The sequence below is a fragment of the Heptranchias perlo genome, chromosome 36 (genome assembly GCF_035084215.1).
Source record: "Heptranchias perlo isolate sHepPer1 chromosome 36, sHepPer1.hap1, whole genome shotgun sequence".
Classification (NCBI taxonomy): Eukaryota; Metazoa; Chordata; class Chondrichthyes; order Hexanchiformes; family Hexanchidae; genus Heptranchias; species Heptranchias perlo.
In genome coordinates, this window is record NC_090360.1 from 10,912,190 (window position 1) to 10,930,036 (window position 17,847).

General features: G+C 43.4%; 1 protein-coding gene across 6 annotated transcripts in view; it reads left to right on the top strand.

Moving 5' to 3' along the window:
• The window catches only part of kcnma1a (potassium large conductance calcium-activated channel, subfamily M, alpha member 1a), a 692,064-nt gene that overhangs the window by 149,353 nt on the left and 524,864 nt on the right, over positions 1-17,847 (top strand). For all 6 annotated transcript variants that reach the window (XM_067972546.1, XM_067972543.1, XM_067972542.1 and 3 more), the window contains exon 2: positions 10,906-11,070. In XM_067972546.1, coding sequence (XP_067828647.1) covers positions 10,906-11,070 — 165 coding nt within the window. The remainder of the gene's footprint in view (positions 1-10,905; positions 11,071-17,847) is intronic.

Genomic DNA, 17,847 nt, shown 5'->3' on the forward strand with positions numbered 1-17,847 from the left:
CGTGCAATCCTTTCACGGCCTCAGGACGTCCCGAAGCGCTTTACAATCAATGAAGTACTTTTTGAAGTGTAGCCACTGTTGTAAATGTAGGAAATGCAGCAGCTAATTTACGTGCAATAAGGTCCCACAAACAACCATGTGATAATGACCAGATAATCTGTTCTAGCGGTTTTGGTTGAGGGATAAATATTGGCCAGGACACCGGGGAGAACTCCCCTGTTCTTCAAAATAGTGGCCGTGGGATCTTTTACGTCCACCTGAGAGGGCAGACGGGGCCTCGGTTTAACGTCTCATCCGAAAGACGGCACTCCAATGCAGTACTGTCGGAGGTATCAGCCTGGATTTTGTGCTCAATTCTCTGGAGTGGGACTTGAAGCCACAACCTTCTACTCAGAGATGAGGGTCAAAATCCTGGAACTCCCTTCCTAACAGCACTGTGGGAGAACCGTCACCACACGGACTGCAGCGGTTCAAGAAGGCGGCTCACCACCACCTTCTCGAGGGCAATTAGGGATGGGCAATAAATGCCGGCCTCGCCAGCGACGCCTACATCCCGTGAACGAATAAAAAAAAAAGACCCACTGAGCCACGGCTGATACCTATATGTAGACCCAAATCCTCCCCCTATTCTGTGGCACAGCCCATCACTTGCCACGGGAATGTCAATAGCATGATGGAGAGTACAGGACATAGACCCAAACACCCCCCCCCTCCCCCAAACTCTGTAGCACAGTTCCCCATTTGTAGCAGTTCTTTCTGTATTTACAAACAGACTTCTGGCAAGCAGCGAGTTTTAAACATGGAATAACTTCAGAATTGTGATGTTTGGCAGGGTAAATATACAGTATAGGGAGCGTCAGATCACACATCTCACAGTTTGACTGAGCTATTTTGACCTACGCCTGAAGAGATGGCTGTTTGGCCGATCTCAATGTGATTAGAGTTGTATTTTGGAACTCTTGCTGTGACTTGAAACTAGGACAATAAAAGCACCACTGGGATAACAGATGTCAAAGTACACAAGCTAGGAAACAAAAAAAGGAGTCTTCAGAGGACTGTGGTTACAAGAAATGCCCTGAGTGAGTAAATATAAGACCCTGTAGCCTTGGTGAGAAGGTTATGAAGACATTGTGGGGCTTAAATTGGATAACCCCCGAAACTGGGCGCAGGGGTCACGGCGTGCGATTAACCTGGTCATTGAGATGTATACAGCAGGTAACATTCACGCTGCCTGGTGATTTACCTGACATCTGACAGCAACCAGGCCTAGCTGCGCTCTTGAGCGGCTGCCAACTAGCAGGGGGGCCCCGATATTGAGAGTGGCTAGCACCACGTAGAGGCAGCCTGCACCTCTTAAAGGCAGCCTGCACCTCTTATTTGCAAAATATAGGTTACGGGTCCGCACGACTTCTGAACAGAGATCAGAAATCGCACACATAAAACACAGATGCAGGTCCTGTCCCTATGTTTACAAACTGTTGAGTTATGTTAAAACATTGAATAAAGGTTGCACACTAGTAAATCCCACATCCTCCAATCTGCACACCAGATCTTACCGATCTGAGTTTGTACCAGACCTGCGAGAGAGCATGCACCAAGGTTCTCTGCTGATGTACTAGAGGCCTTGGTGCAAGAGGTGGACAGAAGGAGGGACATCCTATATCTGCAGGGGGGCAAGAGGCCCTCCAGGCATATGCTCTGGAGGCAGTAGGGGACAAAGTCAATGCCAGGCACAAAGCACCACAAACATGGATGCAGTGTAGGAAGAAGTTCAATGCTTTGACACGAGTGGTCAAGGTGAGAGGTTTGTCAAGTGGCATCTTCTACCAACTACACCACTAGCTGCATCCACTGCTCCGTGCACTACACCCCCATCACCACCTACCAACAAACTCAATCAGTACTCAACTCTTCCAATTAAATGCTTCCTCTCACCCTCACACTTAACTACTGTTGTAAACCGCACACCCACAACTCACAGGTCACACACACTGGCAGTTATTCAACCACGACAGGCACATCACCCAAACATCTCACAGGACACTCACCGACACACGTCCCGCTTTCTTGCAGGAGAAGGTGGCACATAACAGGAGGCAGCAAGTGGCAGTGGCTCCATGGAACATGAACCTGCTGTCCTCTCCCAGGATGACAGCATTCCTGTCCCACCGCTGCCATGCTGCTAGTGCCCTTGCTGTTGCCTGTCGGCTAGCCAGCCCACTCCCTGTGGAGTATTGAAACTTTATTATAGGAACAGGAGTAGGCCATTTAGCCACTCGAGCCTGTTGCGCCATTCAATGAGATCATGGTTCATCTGTGACCTAACTCCATGTACCCGCCCTAGCCCCATATCCCTTGATACCTTTGGTTAACAAAAATCTATCCATCTCAGATTTAAAATTAACACTTGAGCTAGCATCAACTGCCATTTCCAGAAGAGCGTTCCAAACTTTTACCACCCTTTGTGTATAGAAGCGTTTCCTAACTTCACTTCTACAAGTCCTGGCTCTATTTTTTAGGCTTTGTCCCCTAGTCCTAGTATTCAAGTATAGGAGACTTCCAAAAACAGATAGAAATACATCAGCAGCCAGAAGCAATAATCCAGCAACTAACCTGTAAATCCCGCATGATCCCTTTAAATAGCACTGGTGGGGGGGTCCTCCATGCTGTTTACGACCTGTTCAGCTGTGCGAGGTTAAGTCAGTGCATTGGCTGGAGCGTTGAGTTCCAAAATCACATCTGCCCCTTTAAATCAGCGTTGCACACTGACCTACCACATATTCTCCCTCCTTTACATGCTGCCGGCGTTCGTTATCTGCGCCTGCGCAAACACCTTTACCATGATGACATCCGGCGCACGTCACGCTAGAAGTGTGCCCGCACATTCCGGACGCCATTTTGGGTCCTAAGGAGGCCGCGCAACACCAACAGAACGGGTGCTACACGAGCCCAATTTATAGCCCTGTAAGTTTTACAACTGTGTCCATCAGACCTGAGGCATCACACATGGACCTGGTTCATATTTCCAATTTGTAAACCAGGAATTAATCAAATTTCACATTCATAATCAGCAGCAAATCAGAACTGAACAAATAGAGAAATGTACCAAAAAGCAAGTAACAGGTGAGGGCTAAAGCCACCAATCGCAAAATTCCAAAACTATAAATCAAAAATGGGCAGCGAGCAAACACCTAAAAATATTTTAAAATAGGGGGAAACAAATTCTGGGAGGGAAATTCTGATTTTAAACATGTTTATTCAAACACAACCTTTCGTAGCACTCAGTACTGTAGCAGAACTAGTTGTTTTTTAAAAAATGCAAATTAGTTCAATCTTTTCTTAAATTCTATTTATCTTGGCCCTCATTTATAAAAAACCTGTGTCCTAACCAGATGACAGGCTGCCTAATTGATATCCTTCAGTAAAGAATCATGCACTCTCCCGAGACATGCACAGATTTATTAATCTAGCTGCGGTATGCAAGGGAAACAATTTATATATCATCGCGCAGTGAGTTATGATAGCACGATTTAGTTATTTTCCAGCAACCAACTAGAAATGTTTGTTCCACTGCCTATGACCAGATCTCTTAAGAACTTATGTTCCTAAATGATTTAGAAAGAAGAAATAGGAGCAGGAGGAGGCCATACAGCCCCTCGAGCCTGCTCCACCGTTCAATCAGATCGTGGCTGATCTTCGACCTCAACTCCATTTCCCCGCCCGATCCCCATATCCATTGATTTCAGTGGAGATGTGAACTCCTTCCATCCTCACGTGCCCCAATAGCCCCCTCCTTTGCAATAATATAACCTCTGACTTACTCTGAATAATGCCATAGGAGATATGTGTGTGTTTGTGTGCAAATTAAGCGAGATCGTCACACTTTGCTACAGATGCAAAGCAAACTTTCAAAAAAGAGAAAAAGCTGGTCATTTCGTGTTGCTGTCAATCTTCGGAAACAGTCATTCTCCATCCTCTAACCTCAGGAGATGCCTGAGAGGAACTGACCTCTAATTGACCTCTGAATGTCTAATTAGACCTTGTGGCTCAGTTTCACATAATTGCACCGTAGCGGCAGAATAAGACATTGTGCGTAACTTTAATAATGTTCCTGCCCTTACAAAATAACCTGCCTGCTGATTTACCAAGGGAGATCTGCCAATATAGAGAAATGGAAAATTTCTATCCCTTTATCTGGCATATAGAAGTGTGGAGATTGCTTCCTTCTGTGCATAGATTAAATTACATTTAAAATAGTGGGTTTAATGATTTAATAACTGTTTCATGTGCTAGTTGCTGCACTAAGTACATGAGATCTCCTAAAGCTCCCTTATAATTTAATTGTTTTCAAATAACCAGTACGAGACCAGAAGTTAAACATCAGTTAGGCGGACAGAATGTTCAGGTTTGATACTTACACATTTGTAACATTTTCTGTATTTTCCTGGCAATTTTCAAATGTGATATGAAGACCCATAATTTTTTTTTGTTAAAATTTAGTTGGAGTATTTTGGTTCCTGTCCCATGTCACACACCATTTTCTGGCTGCAGAGAGGGAGGGGGAGGAGCAACGACCTGCTCCCACACCACTGTCAATATTTTTATTGAGCCAGTTGCAAGGAGTTACCAGGACTGATTTATCTGTTAGCTTTCTTTTCCTCCGTGTGGGGACCCCCAGCCTTGTCGTTGGCAATTTACAATGAGGAATGCTTCCAATTGATCGCTACTTGTAGCAAGATTGTAAACCTGCTCTTTATAAATACATTCATGATTTTGTTACAAATAGCGGAGATGGAAATCTTCTTCACCACATGGCAAGTTTAGGGTTGCCAACTCTCCAGGATTGCAGTGGAGCCTCTAGAAATTAAAGATTAATGTCCAGGACACTGCTGCGAGCAGCCCGGGAGAAAAATCATAGGGGCATTAAAAAAAAAATTGTTGTGTGTATTTTTCATTTTTGTTTATTAGTTATAAAAATTTTGGGAGAAAGATAAAACAGGCTGTTTAACTGGGCAGGGCGGTTGGAGGCAGAAGGTCATGTAATGCAATCTTCAGGAATACGTCCAACCAGAGTTGGCAACCCTAGACAAGTTACAGGGTCAAACTCACCCCCTAATATACAATGATGTGGTGTGCTGGCCTCATGCCAACCTCTTGGAGACATCTTTTGTTTACAATGCAATCAATTTCTGAAAAAGATGGATCAGATTACATGTGAACTGGAGTTAAAAATATATATTTTGCCTACAAAGATGCAACATTCACAATAGTTGTTCAATTTCTTAATGAGCCTGACATAAGAATTAGCAAAGCTGAGCAGATGGCATATCAGTTAAGGAACTGGTATTCGGCAAAATATCTTTCAAAAAGAGAAAAAAAAAATCTTGTTAGTAATATTTCCTTGTACCTATTGCTTTATATTGTAAAATTTGAAGCAGGTTGTGGAACTTGCCCCAATGTAAATATTAAGCTTTATGAAAGATTTATGCTAAAAGTAGATACGGTGTCAGCTGAGAATATTCATTTGAGGATCATTGTTTTAAAAGCTACTGTGGGACAGTCGTGTGATGCAGTGAATTGGATTCCCAATGTGCTGCTCTATGGTATGATATTTGACTTGGAGTGTAGGGGTTTCCAACCCAATAAATTACCAGCCATGGTGACTGAGTTTGGGAGTGCTGTCAAACCATTCCCTAGCAGCCATGAGTCCAACCCACATAGCCACTCATATTTTGGCATTAATATTTGTACCAGGCAGTCTCACTCAAAGAAGCTACTGAGATGGAAGAAGGAGTACTCGTGATGGGTTGAGTAAAGGAAGCTTACAATCATACTATACCTAATCTGTGAGTTCTCAATCCTGAGGTGGGACAATATTCCATCCCCCAGAGTTGAGACTGAAGCCATAATAACCCCAAAATCTTAGCCATTGTGGAGTAGTGAGCGGTTTTGGTGGAGGAGAGCGAGGCCCAATAGAGCTGGATGTGGCCCAGCCAGATGTGGTGATGGATGACGCAACCAGTTGTGCACCAGATTTTCAAAGTTTGTGGCCACCGGACTTGAGAGAGCGAAGATGGGGGCCATACCACGAGGAACAACTGGGATGGGAGAGGTTAAAAGTTTTACTGGTCTTCAGGATCAAAGGCATCAAAAATGGAGGAGAGGGACTGGTTGAGCAGATTGACAGTTGCAGATTTATGTCACGAATGGATGGCCACATTTGGGAGTTTGAAAGTACAGTAATAATTTGAAAGTGAAGTATTCAGGAATTGCTATTGATAGACCTTTTAGAAAATAATATGAAGTCATTAACGCACTGGAAAATTTTAATAATCCTGTTCTTGCATATGCATTTTGTACATTAAAATTATTTTTCCCTTCTAATTTTACCCTCTGTTCAAGTGACCCGACAGTGTCAGCACAGAATTCTCAGAATGAATGAATAATATCACATCTGTTTTTGCTTTCTGATTAGTCTAACCATTTAGGTAGCAATTCAAAATGAGCAGCTGACTGTTTATCCAGTATGTATTTGTTTGTTCTTGGCAGCGATGTGGGGCTGTTCTGGGCTTAATGTATATCCTGAAGACCAGTACAGCACTTTTGGAACTTCACTGGATGGGAGAGATTTCAGAGAGGCTTAAAATACAACCTGTTGTTCTCATTGCAATGAGCAATTTAATAACAGGTGCCTTGGGACTGAAGTGGTTGGGAGAAAGCCTTTGGGTAAAGTATAGTTTTATTTAAAGGTCAGGTACAGTGCTCCATTCCTCAGGAGTAAAAGAGTTTTTTGTTGTACTCTCCAGAGATTTTCTGCTTCTTTCATTGTTTGCAGCATATTTGCTGGTCACGAAGCTGCACGTATCTCTTGGGTTTCACCATGATCTTGTTCCTTGGTTGTATCAGCTGTAAAGGTATGGAAACATCAGCACTAGGCTATATGCATGTTTTCATTAACATTTACTGAAGTTATATGACCTGTCAGCAGTGATCTACCAGTGTGCTGATTTGGAATGTGCTGCTACAACAAAATTATAGTCTTGAAAATGTGATGAGAAATCAGTACCAAGGAGTGTTAGGAACTTTAGATTGGTCAAATTTTCTGCAGGGTTGTATAACAAAAAGGAAATGTATGGTTTTTGCATCAGAATGTTGGATTGCTTCAAGGATATAATTATTAGTATATGGGAACTAAGGGTGGGCAAGGAAAATGATGTGGCAAACAAATAATAGTTTGGACAATTAAATGAAGGCTTACATTTATGTAGCGCCTTTCATGATCTCAGGACGTCACACAGTGCTTTTCAGCCAATGAAGGACTTTTGAAGTGTCGTCACTAAAGGTTGCATTGAACCATAGAAAACATACAGCACAGAAGGGGGCCATTCGGCCCATCATGTCCATGCCGGCTCGAAGAACAACCAGGTGCCCATTCTAATCCCACCTTCCAGCACCCGGTCCATAGTCCTGCAGCTTACAGCACTTTAGGTGCAGGTCCAGGTACTTTTTGAAAGAGTTGAGGGTCCCTGCCTCTACCACCAATTCGGGCAGCGAATTCCATACACCCACCACCCTCTGGGTAAAAAAAAGTTTTTCCTCATGTCCCCTCTAATCCTTCCGCCAATCAGCTTAAATCTATGTCCTCTAGTTCTTGAACTCTTCACTAGGGGAAACAAATACTTCCTTTCTACTCTATCTGGGCCCCTCATAATTTTGTACACCTCAATCAAGTCACCCCTCAGCCTCCTCTGCTCCAAGGAAAACAACCCCAGCCTGTCCAATCTCTCCTCGTAGCTGTAATTTTCAAGCCCTGGCAACATTCTTGTAAATCTTCTCTGCACTCTGTCCAGAGCAATTATGTCCTTCCTGTAATGTGGTGTCCAGAACTGCACACAATACTCCAGCTGTGGCCTTACCAGCGTTTTATACAGTTCCATCATTACATCCCTGCTTTTGTATTCTATACCTCGGCTATTAACGGAGAGCATTCCGTCTGCCTTCTTCACAACCTTACCTACCTGTACTGCCACCTTCAGGGATCTGTGTGCATGCACTCCAAGGTCTCTCACTTCCTCTACCCCTCTCAGTATATTCCCATTTACTGCGTATTCCCTTTTACTGTTTGCCCTCCCTCAGTGCATTACCTCACACTTCTCCGGGTTGAACTCCATTTGCCACTTTTCCGCCCACTCCACCATCTTGGAGTCTACAGCTGTCCTCTTCACTGTCGTCTGCAAATTTGCCAATCATGCCCCCTACATTAAAGTCCAAATCATTAACATATACCACAAACAGCCTAACACTGAGCCCTGTGGCACACCACTGGAAACGGATTCCATTCGCAAAGATATCCATCGACTTTTACCCTTTGTTTCCTATTACTGAGCCAGTTTTGGATCCAATTTGCCACATTTCCCTGTATCCCATGGGCTTTTACCTTTCTGACAAGTTGCAATCTGCACAGAGTTTGGACGATGGCCAATACCATAGATTATCAAGCTAAGGTACTTCACCTCTTTCCTCCCCCTTCCTCCTCCCTACAACCCCCCTACCTGTTCCTCTCCTCTCCTCTCTTTTCTTCTCCTCCCCCTCTCTCCTCTCTCTCCTTTCCTCTCCTACTCCTACTCCTCCACTCCCGTCCTCTCCTACCCTTCCTCTCCTACTCTCCTCCTGCAAATTTCTCCTCTCTCCTCTCCTCCCCTCCCTTTCCTCTCCTACTCCTCCACTCCCCTCCTCTCCTACTCCCCTCCCCTCCTACAAATTTAGATATTATTGAACCAACTCACTTTCTAGGTCACTTATAAAAGTTAGAAACAGCAATGGTCCCAACACTGATTCCTGCAGCAAATCATTAACAACCAACTCGCAGCCAAAAGTCTGAGCTGGTGTTTCCTTTCCAGATAAGTAGTAATTTTTGATAAACAGACTTATTTTGCCACTGTTAGGCAGGATCAACTGACACACTGGAAGATAGTCAATTTGCAGAGTTTTTATAGCCAAAAGGGAAAGTTTATCAGGAAGTAGGATTGAAGCATATTGACCTTAATAAGACTGTACGCTATGTTGTTGATGAAGAAATTCTGTAAATAGAAGGAGTCCATTTCTGGCAGGCTTATGTTAAGCCTACTAGAGAAACACAGTGCTTCATACAGGCTGAAGCTAACAACCAAATAAAGGTTTAGGAAAGCTTTTCTTAGTGTTCATAGTGACGAGAAAAAGTTTGAATTCATCCCAGAATCCATCCTCCATTTGGCAGCGTAAACTGTCCATGTTGCGAATCAAAACAATCTAAAAGGAAGCCCGCGTCAAGGGTAGGTCACGTGCCACCTGGATCTGGAAATCTGCCAGTATAAACTCACCGCTCACTGGCCACCCGAATCCCACAGACTGACTAATACACTCCTCCAGCTGTCCCCTGTTTGACCTGTCTCCTCACCTGCTGCCATGGGGTATCTAAATAAGTCTGCTCGTGTGCAAGTGGAAGCACACTGCATCTGTGCACAGCTTATAAGTGTGCATATATGCAGATATTTTGACACACTTTGAGTTTTTAGTGCAGCAGTTCACCAGTGTAAACAGGAGAGTTTTGCTAACTCTACCCACAGGGATTTGAATGCTTATCCTTGATCGTGACATTGGGTCTCATCGTAAATAAGTCTTTTGGTTTAGAAACTATGACCCCAATTTTAACTTTGGGCAGATGTGTGGTGAGTTGAGTTGAAAGCTTACCCGTCGCTCCAATAGCTCCACCATTGGCGGCCGTGCCTTCAGTTGTCTAGGCCCTAAGCTCTGGAATTCCCTCCCAATACCTTGCTACTTCGCTCTCCTCCTTTAAGATGCTCCTTAACACCTACCTCTTTAGTACTCATGACCAAAAGCTTGGTTAATCTCTTATGTGGCTCGGTGTCAAATTTTGTTTGATAACGCTCCTGTGAAGCGCCTTGGAACGTTTTACTATGTTAAAGGTGCTATATAAATGCAAGTTGTTGTTGTTGTTGTTGTTTGAAATGAGGGCTAGACTGTTTTAACTCCCAGGTCTTTTAAATCCTGCTGGCCAACTTCTGACTCGGAATGGGCTCAGAGGCCGGTCGCAGACAGGGTAGGTGGCGAGATTGGATTCGGGGTCGGGGGGGGTCTCACACTCTGGAAGGCGAGCAGTCCAAGGCGGGAGAGGCCTAAGCATCTGGCCCCACAAAGGAATGAAGAAAAATGTACCTTTCTCGACCCTTTCTGGGGCTAATCCTCTTCCGGCCTGGTTCAGCCTGGCGGGAAGGTGGCAGTGCATTCCCAGCTCAGGTGTGAGTTAAAATCATTGGGACCTGATATGCATCTGTACAAGAAGGACCCCACTGGAATTGGGCAGATGTCCTTGCTGCCTGCTCAGGAGAGCAGGAGTTTTCCAGCAGGCAAATAATCTGGGTGATTTTAATTGCCTACCTGCTCGCTTTCCACCGGGTAGATAGGATCAAAATCACCCACTGCGGCCTGGGATTTCCCTTGTGTGGTAGCGGCTGGGCCAATGTAGCACTGGTGGGAAAGTTGTATTTACTGTGAGGAATTACCTGATCCCTGTTCCACTCTCTGACATTATTATTGAGATCAGGAACGCACTGGGCGCCAACCTAAATTCTGGCACCCTGTACCGCTGTTTGTTGGTGCTGCAGTCTGCTGCCCTTGCGGTACTATATTGCTCTGCTGAGGCCTATGAAGGGAAATCAAAGCTTCAGCAAAGCACAATACATGATGAGGATCTCTCTCGAATTTTGGTTGCGTTCCCTTCCTGTGTGCTTTTGAATGAGCTTTGCAACGAGAAAAATGTGGCCTTTTTTGAAAATGTACCTTTTATCCTGCCATTTTGCTGGTGCAAATTTAAAAACCTTTTTTTTTTCTGCTTGTTTCTTTCAGGATGCACAGAAAATCGGCAGCGGTGCGGTTCAGCAGCCAGATGGTAGCTTCCAAGACCTGGACGAGAAGGAGGAAGTCACACAAGCGGAAGTGGGCTGGATGACTTCCGTAAAAGACTGGGCAGGGGTCATGATATCTGCCCAAACTCTCACCGGCCGAGTTCTTGTGAGTCTAACTTTACCTTCACTCCTCTCAGTCACAGTGAGTTTGATTCAGCTGAGATTGTTGTGTTGACACCAGGTCGTGCTCCTACTATCTACTACTCGAATTGCTGTCTGTTCAGGTTGATAGGCCGTCAAATATGTAATAAAATGAAAGCCAAGCAGAGGAAGTCCAGTCACTGTGGAGTTATTTGGAGATTGTTTTGTGTTTCTTTGCAGCATTAGAAATCAGAGATTACAAGATGGGAAAAGAGTGATTTTTTTTTTGGTACCTGTTACTATAGATTCCTGACCAGGATCCTGATAAATCTGTAGTTGTTGCCAATGTCTACAAAGTTAATACCTAAAAGCAGTCGTACATTACATGTGTAATGGTCCAGGTGCAGGATAAAAGCAAAATAGGTTTTGCTGCAGTTGGACAGATTGAACATCAAACTAGGTAACATTTCTGCAGGCTTATTGAGTTATCCTCCTGCACGGCATCTGTATTTATAGCTATTCCAGTTTCTGCTCTGGAGATGGTCAGTAAAACACACCAGTCAATCTGTCTGGATTTCTAGCAGCATGAAGAGATATTGGGCTAGGAATTTGCGCTAGAAACTGGGCAGAGGGATGAATCCCTGCACCGGAATGGGTAGGCCCGAGGCCCACCGAATATTGGGCCTCAGGCCTTATCCGCATCAGACCAGCGAGCTGCAGTCACGTTGGGCATCCCCAGGCAGCTCGCCATGAAGACCATTTGAATTTTGGGCCGCTGCAGCCCCCAGGTAGGTCCTGCCAGTGGGGGACGCGATCATGGTGGGGGGGGGGGGGGGGTGCGATTGGCAAATCGGCATCGATCGGTGGGGGGGGGGGGGTGGGTCGATTAGGAGAGTGGGGGCGACTGGGATGACTGTGAGGTCATCCACTTTGGATCAAAAAAGGATAGAAACAGGGTACTTTCTAAATGGTAAAAAGTTAAAAACAGTGGATGTCCAAAGGAACTTAGGGGTTCAGGTACATAGATCATTGAAGTGTCATGAACAGGTGCAGAAAATAATCAATAAGGCTAATGGAATGCTGGCCTTTATATCTAGAGGACTGGAGTACAAGGGGGCAGAAGTTGTGCTGCAGCTATACAAAACCCTGGTTAGACCCCACCTGGAGTACTGTGAGCAGTTCTGGGCACCGCACCTTCGGAAGGACATATTGGCGTAGGTTTACTAGAATGATACCCGGACTTCAAGGATTAGGTTACGAGGAGAGAGTACACAAATTGGGGTTGTATTCTCTCGTGTTTCGAAGGTTAAGGGGTGATCTGATTGAAGTTTATAAGATATTAAGGGGAACGGATAGGGTGGATAGAGAGAAACTATTTCCGCTGGTTGGGGATTCTAGGAGTAGGGGGCACAGTCTAAAAATTAGAGCCAGACCTTTCAGGAGTGAGATTAGAAAATATTTCTACACACAAAGGGTGGTAGAAGTTTGGAACTCTCTACCGCAAACAGCAATTGATACTAGCTCAATTGCTAAATTTAAATGTGAGATAGATAGCTTTTTGGCAACCAAAGGTATTAAGGGATATGGGCCAAAGGCAGGTATATGGAGCTAGATCACAGATCAGCCATGATCTTATCAAATGGCGGAACAGGCACGAGGGGCTGAATGGCCTACTCCTGTTCCTATGTTCCTGTGTTCCTACTATGTACTTTTAAAAAACTTACCGCTTGGTGGCAGACTGCCTTTAAGATGTCGACCTGACGAAGGAGCAAAGCTCCGAAAGCTTGTGATTTCAAATAAAGTTGTTGGACTATAACCTGGTGTTGTAAGACTCCTTACATTTGTCCACCCCAGTCCATCACCGGCATCTCCACATCATGGATTTCCTAAACACAGCTGCTTAGCTCCGGCTGTGTTCGGGGCAAACTAATTTGGAGAAGAGGGCATCTAACAGGCATTAGACCGTTTACACATGCAAGTAAGTGGCCTAATGCTTGAAACAGGCATTAGGCCACTTCATTGGACGCCTCTTCTGATGCTATATACCAATTTGACGTGCGGCGCACATCTGGCTCAGGATGTTTTGCGCGCAAGTAGCCTCCCATATTGGACACTTTGGCGCCCGTTTTACGCCCGTAAAACATGCGGTGCCTCATCGAATTTCTAGGCTTGGCTCTATGAGAGGTTAAAATGTCCTGAATTTAGTATTACTCAAGTTGTTTGAGTTGTTACGATAGCTTTCTACAATACATGTTTTTATTTAAATTACCTTCTTTCCATTGAGTGTGCGCAGAATGTTAAGTCTCGTAAAACTGCACCGAACTGTGACTGAGTTATCAATCATCAGGAACTGCTGTTGCAAAACAAATATTGGGAACTTGATCTCTCACTCTGAAATTCAACAAAGAAACTATTGATTAAGTGTACCATGATAATCCCAAGCCATTTTGTTAACTGCTGCCAGGACAGTTTGGGATAAAAATTGGTTACAGCCTGTTTTTGGGCCTTTAACCAAAGGCCTGTGGCTCACCCGAAATTGGGCCGAAATCCAGTAAGTTCCTCTGAAGCTGTTGTCACTCACAGTTAGTCCAAAAATATTTAATAATTGGCAGGAAAAAAAGTTAAAATTCTAATTTTTTCAGCTGTTCAATTTTCGAGAGATTCCATTGATTACACTTCCATGTTTAATTAGTTCCTTTTTGTTGTGAATGATATATTCCCTCACAATGAAATATATAAACTTCTGGACGATACATTTCATGCTATATATTGGATGAAGCGTTTCCCTGTAATTAGCCATAGATTGTTCTTACAATGAAATCATGGAAATGCTATCACCATCAGTGTCCTCATGTGTGAATGTTAATGATAGAGACCATCAACAGTTGCAGCTCGACTGAGACATAATCGGCACAAATATATACCCAACATTTTATGAGCCCCTTCACATAAAGTTAAGGCCACATATATTGTCTGAAGAAAATAACAGCCCTTCTCTTGTTTGTTTTTAGAAATTAGTTATAATCTGCTTGAGGTTCGCTCTTGAATTGTTACATCTTCAAAAGATCTTCAGATTATTCTGAATTAGATAATGAATGTGTCGTTGTTCCCAGGTATCTCCTGTTCTCTGTGTCAAACTACAATATTTGACAGAGGCTGTGATCAGCAAGGATCAGTGGTGCAATTACAATAGCCTTTGTCCAATGTTATACTGTTTGAACCCAATCGCGCCCAAGATTCAGATGGCATTTTCAAATTGCTTGCACTTCAATCTTGCAATGTATAATATCATCTGCACCTCTCATTAAAAGCCTGCATCTCCTGCCTATATATATGTTCAATAGGATAACTTCACCGATCCCACTGGAGAACTGTGCTTGAAAGAAGCACTGGTCTGTGACTCACGACTATATTGTTGTGGCTCCATCTCCGGTAGAGTGGGATAGACGAATTGTTCTTTATATGTTTATTATCCTGTCAGCTGATGAAATAGCGTCCAGCGTCTCAATCTGAAGTATCAGTCAGACACATCTGTTTACCAAGGGCTGCTGAAATGTAAAAATCAGGTTCCAGGTAACCAAGTGACTCAGGCGAAGACTCATTGTCTGGTTGAGACAGTTGCTGGAAGACCTTCTCCCAGACCTGTGCTGTTCTCACTGGTTGCAGGTGAGTGACAGTGGGCAAAAGTGATTTTGTCCACTTACTTTTCCTCCCTTCCAGTTTCCCATCAGGAGTGATCAAGATCCGGAATTCAAAACAGGAGGCAGTAAGAGAAGGGAGTCTGGATCATCCAGAATCCACTAAAGCACCAAGAACAGTCCCACCGATTGAAATCTCACTCTTAAGCGACAGAGCAGCCAACACAAATGTTTTTGCTTATGTTCTTATTGAAGAGCATTAGCTGTGTGATATAATGGGTGTCACACTAAGCATAGCACAACTGAGAGAAATCAAAACAAAGTTGTGAAAAAGAATTTTAATTGAATCAAATGTCATGTAAAAATGTTAAATATTAGTTGATTGCTTGAACTGTAACTTTGGAACCTTGCAGTCTGTGGATTGAGATATTTAAATGTATTAATTTTGGGACATTGCTTAATTTGCTGCCAATTCTTGCCTGACTGGGAGCCAACCTGTGTATCAGTAATTCCTCTAATTAGAGTAGGTGGCTGAGGCTGTTCTACTGACTTAAGAAATTATTAATAGCAAAATTGCAATGTAGCAAATGTCCAAGTGCCAATACCCAGTGCCAAGTTTTGATGCAGCTAAAATGCAAGCACACTAATTTGATCAAACTTCATTGAAAAACCTTGGGGATTAAAGATCAGATGCACATTTGAACTATAACCTCTAAACATTAGTCTGAAGGTTAAGATTTGATGATCATCATATTCATTACTTAAGGAGCTGCCAATACCTGCCTGATCAGAATCAATTTGTTTACCAGTAATTCTTATTGGAAATGGGGAGGGAGGCTGGGTTTGTGCTCCTAACTAAGACATTATAGAATAACAAAATTGCACTCTGGAAAATGCTGAAGTGCCAATCTTTGATGGAGTTATAATACAAACACATTATGGGGCATAAGAAGTGCAAAACAGCACTGAAACTGCATATTTTGGCAAACCAACAAGTCTACTAATCATCTAGATGAAAAATATACAAAACAGCATGTGGTGTTTTAATATGAAAGATGGGGAAATGGCAATCAATACAAATTAGTTTAATTTACCTTGAGACTTTCTTCCTGCCTTTCAATAAGCAAGATTCTGCATCAAAGAGAATGGAGGATGGGAGGAAATCCAACTGCTTTTTTGAGTTGTAAAATTACATTTCCCTCCTAATTTTGTGCTTTACCAATTGTTTCAGTTGTTGGGAAACAGTATAATGTTTTTAGGTTTGTTTTTTTAAAATATTAAATGTCCAGCAAAACAAGTGAGATTTTCAATGTGAATGTTTTTTTTTCAATCATAAAGCTTTGGCAGTGAAGCTTGTGGCTCTATAACCAAGAAATGACTGGCGGTATCAGCCTACAAACAGTTAATGGGTTCGTATGATGTTCCTCTGGTATTTTTAGTTCATTTTAACTGGGTTAATACCTCTGTTAAATTGCAGATAGAGGAATATCACACAAATATGTTAACTTCTGGTCTAACGGTTGTAATTGAACGCTAAATTAACCAGCAACTATTGAGTGATTCAGGACAGTAAACAGTTCACATTTTCACTATTCAGTTTAAACAAGCTTACCACCTTGGCAGAATTTAGATGCAGAATTCTAAATGCAGAGTTCCACCAGGGTGAACATCAGTAGCTGTAGAGTTCCTGTTCTTTGAAGTGCCAGAAATCTGTGGAGCTCCACCATTCCAAATTCTGGTCACTGTGGAGCTCCACCATGCTAAGTGTCAGTCACTGTGGAGCTCCACCATGGTAAGTGTCAGTCACCGTGGAGCTCCACCATGGTAAGTGTCAGTCACCGTGGAGCTCCACCGTGGTAAGTGTCAGTCACTGTGGAGCTCCACCATGGTAAATGTCAGTCACCATGGAGCTCCATCATGGTAAGTGTCAGTCACCATGGAGCTCCATCATGGTAAGTGTCAGTCACCGTGGAGTTGTACTGGCATAGTGGCAAATGACAACTGCAATAAATGCTAGTGGTGTTGTACCATTATTAATACTAGCAACTTCAGGACTCCTAATGGTATGAATTCAGAGATCAATCCATATATATGCTGGAACTGGAACTGTGGAGCTCTGCCAGTATAAATCCTGGTGACTGCACGACTGTGCTGGCATATTACCATTAAGTCCAGAATGAATGCCGATAGCTGCGAGTTCTTTGTAATAGCAAGGAACTGAGGAGCTCTACTGGTGCAAGTACCAATAACTGCAAGACTCTGTTGGTAAAAACAAATATCAGCAACAATGGCGACAGATCTCTACCATTATAAATGTTGCTAATTGCAGAGGTCTGCTGGTTAAAAATGCAGGTAATTGTGGGGCTGTACTAGTATAACTCCCATTAGCTGCCATTATAAATCACCGGCATCTCCACATCATTATAAATGGCAGTAGCTGCAGAGTTCTGGAGGTTTAAAAATTACGAGTAACTGTAGAACTCAGTGCTGGCACTCATAACTCTGCTGGTGTAAATGCCAGGCTCAGTAGCCAAGTTTACAGTGATGTGATAACTGCCTGTTTGCCTCTCGTCCTCCTCGAAGTCATTCTTCATGTGTGGGCCTAAATAGTGTCAATAAGCTATTCAACTGTGAGAGGTGGGCATCACAATTAACACTTTCCAAAAAGCAAGAAATCTGGCTGTTTATTTTCTCCCTTTTCTAACCTGGGGACGCTGGGGCTAATTACAGCAATCATCTTGGGGGAGATCAGCCAACAAGGTTTGGAGCAAGGTTTGAACCTTCTTTGTATGGCTTGATACCCCACTAATGCATTCACTCATTTGAGCCATTGAGGAAGTCCAGCTGTTTTTACCTAAAAATGGCCTTTTGGGCAATAAAATCTCAGCAGAATCTGCAGCCATGGTGGTCTTTTCAAAACATAAAATAAACCTAGAATAGAAGGTGTCTGGAGGAGGGGAGTAATGAGATGAGCTATCCTCTTGGAGTTTAGATGTTAATAAACCACTTACGCTTGGCTGTTATATTACACAATGTCATCTGTGGTGCTGCAGCTTTGTAAAACATTGCATCTCAACTCTGTATTGGTCACCTCTTGTGACATCCTCTTTTCTTTTGATCGTGATTGTTGCACATCCACTCTGCTTTACTTGTCCTCAGCACTT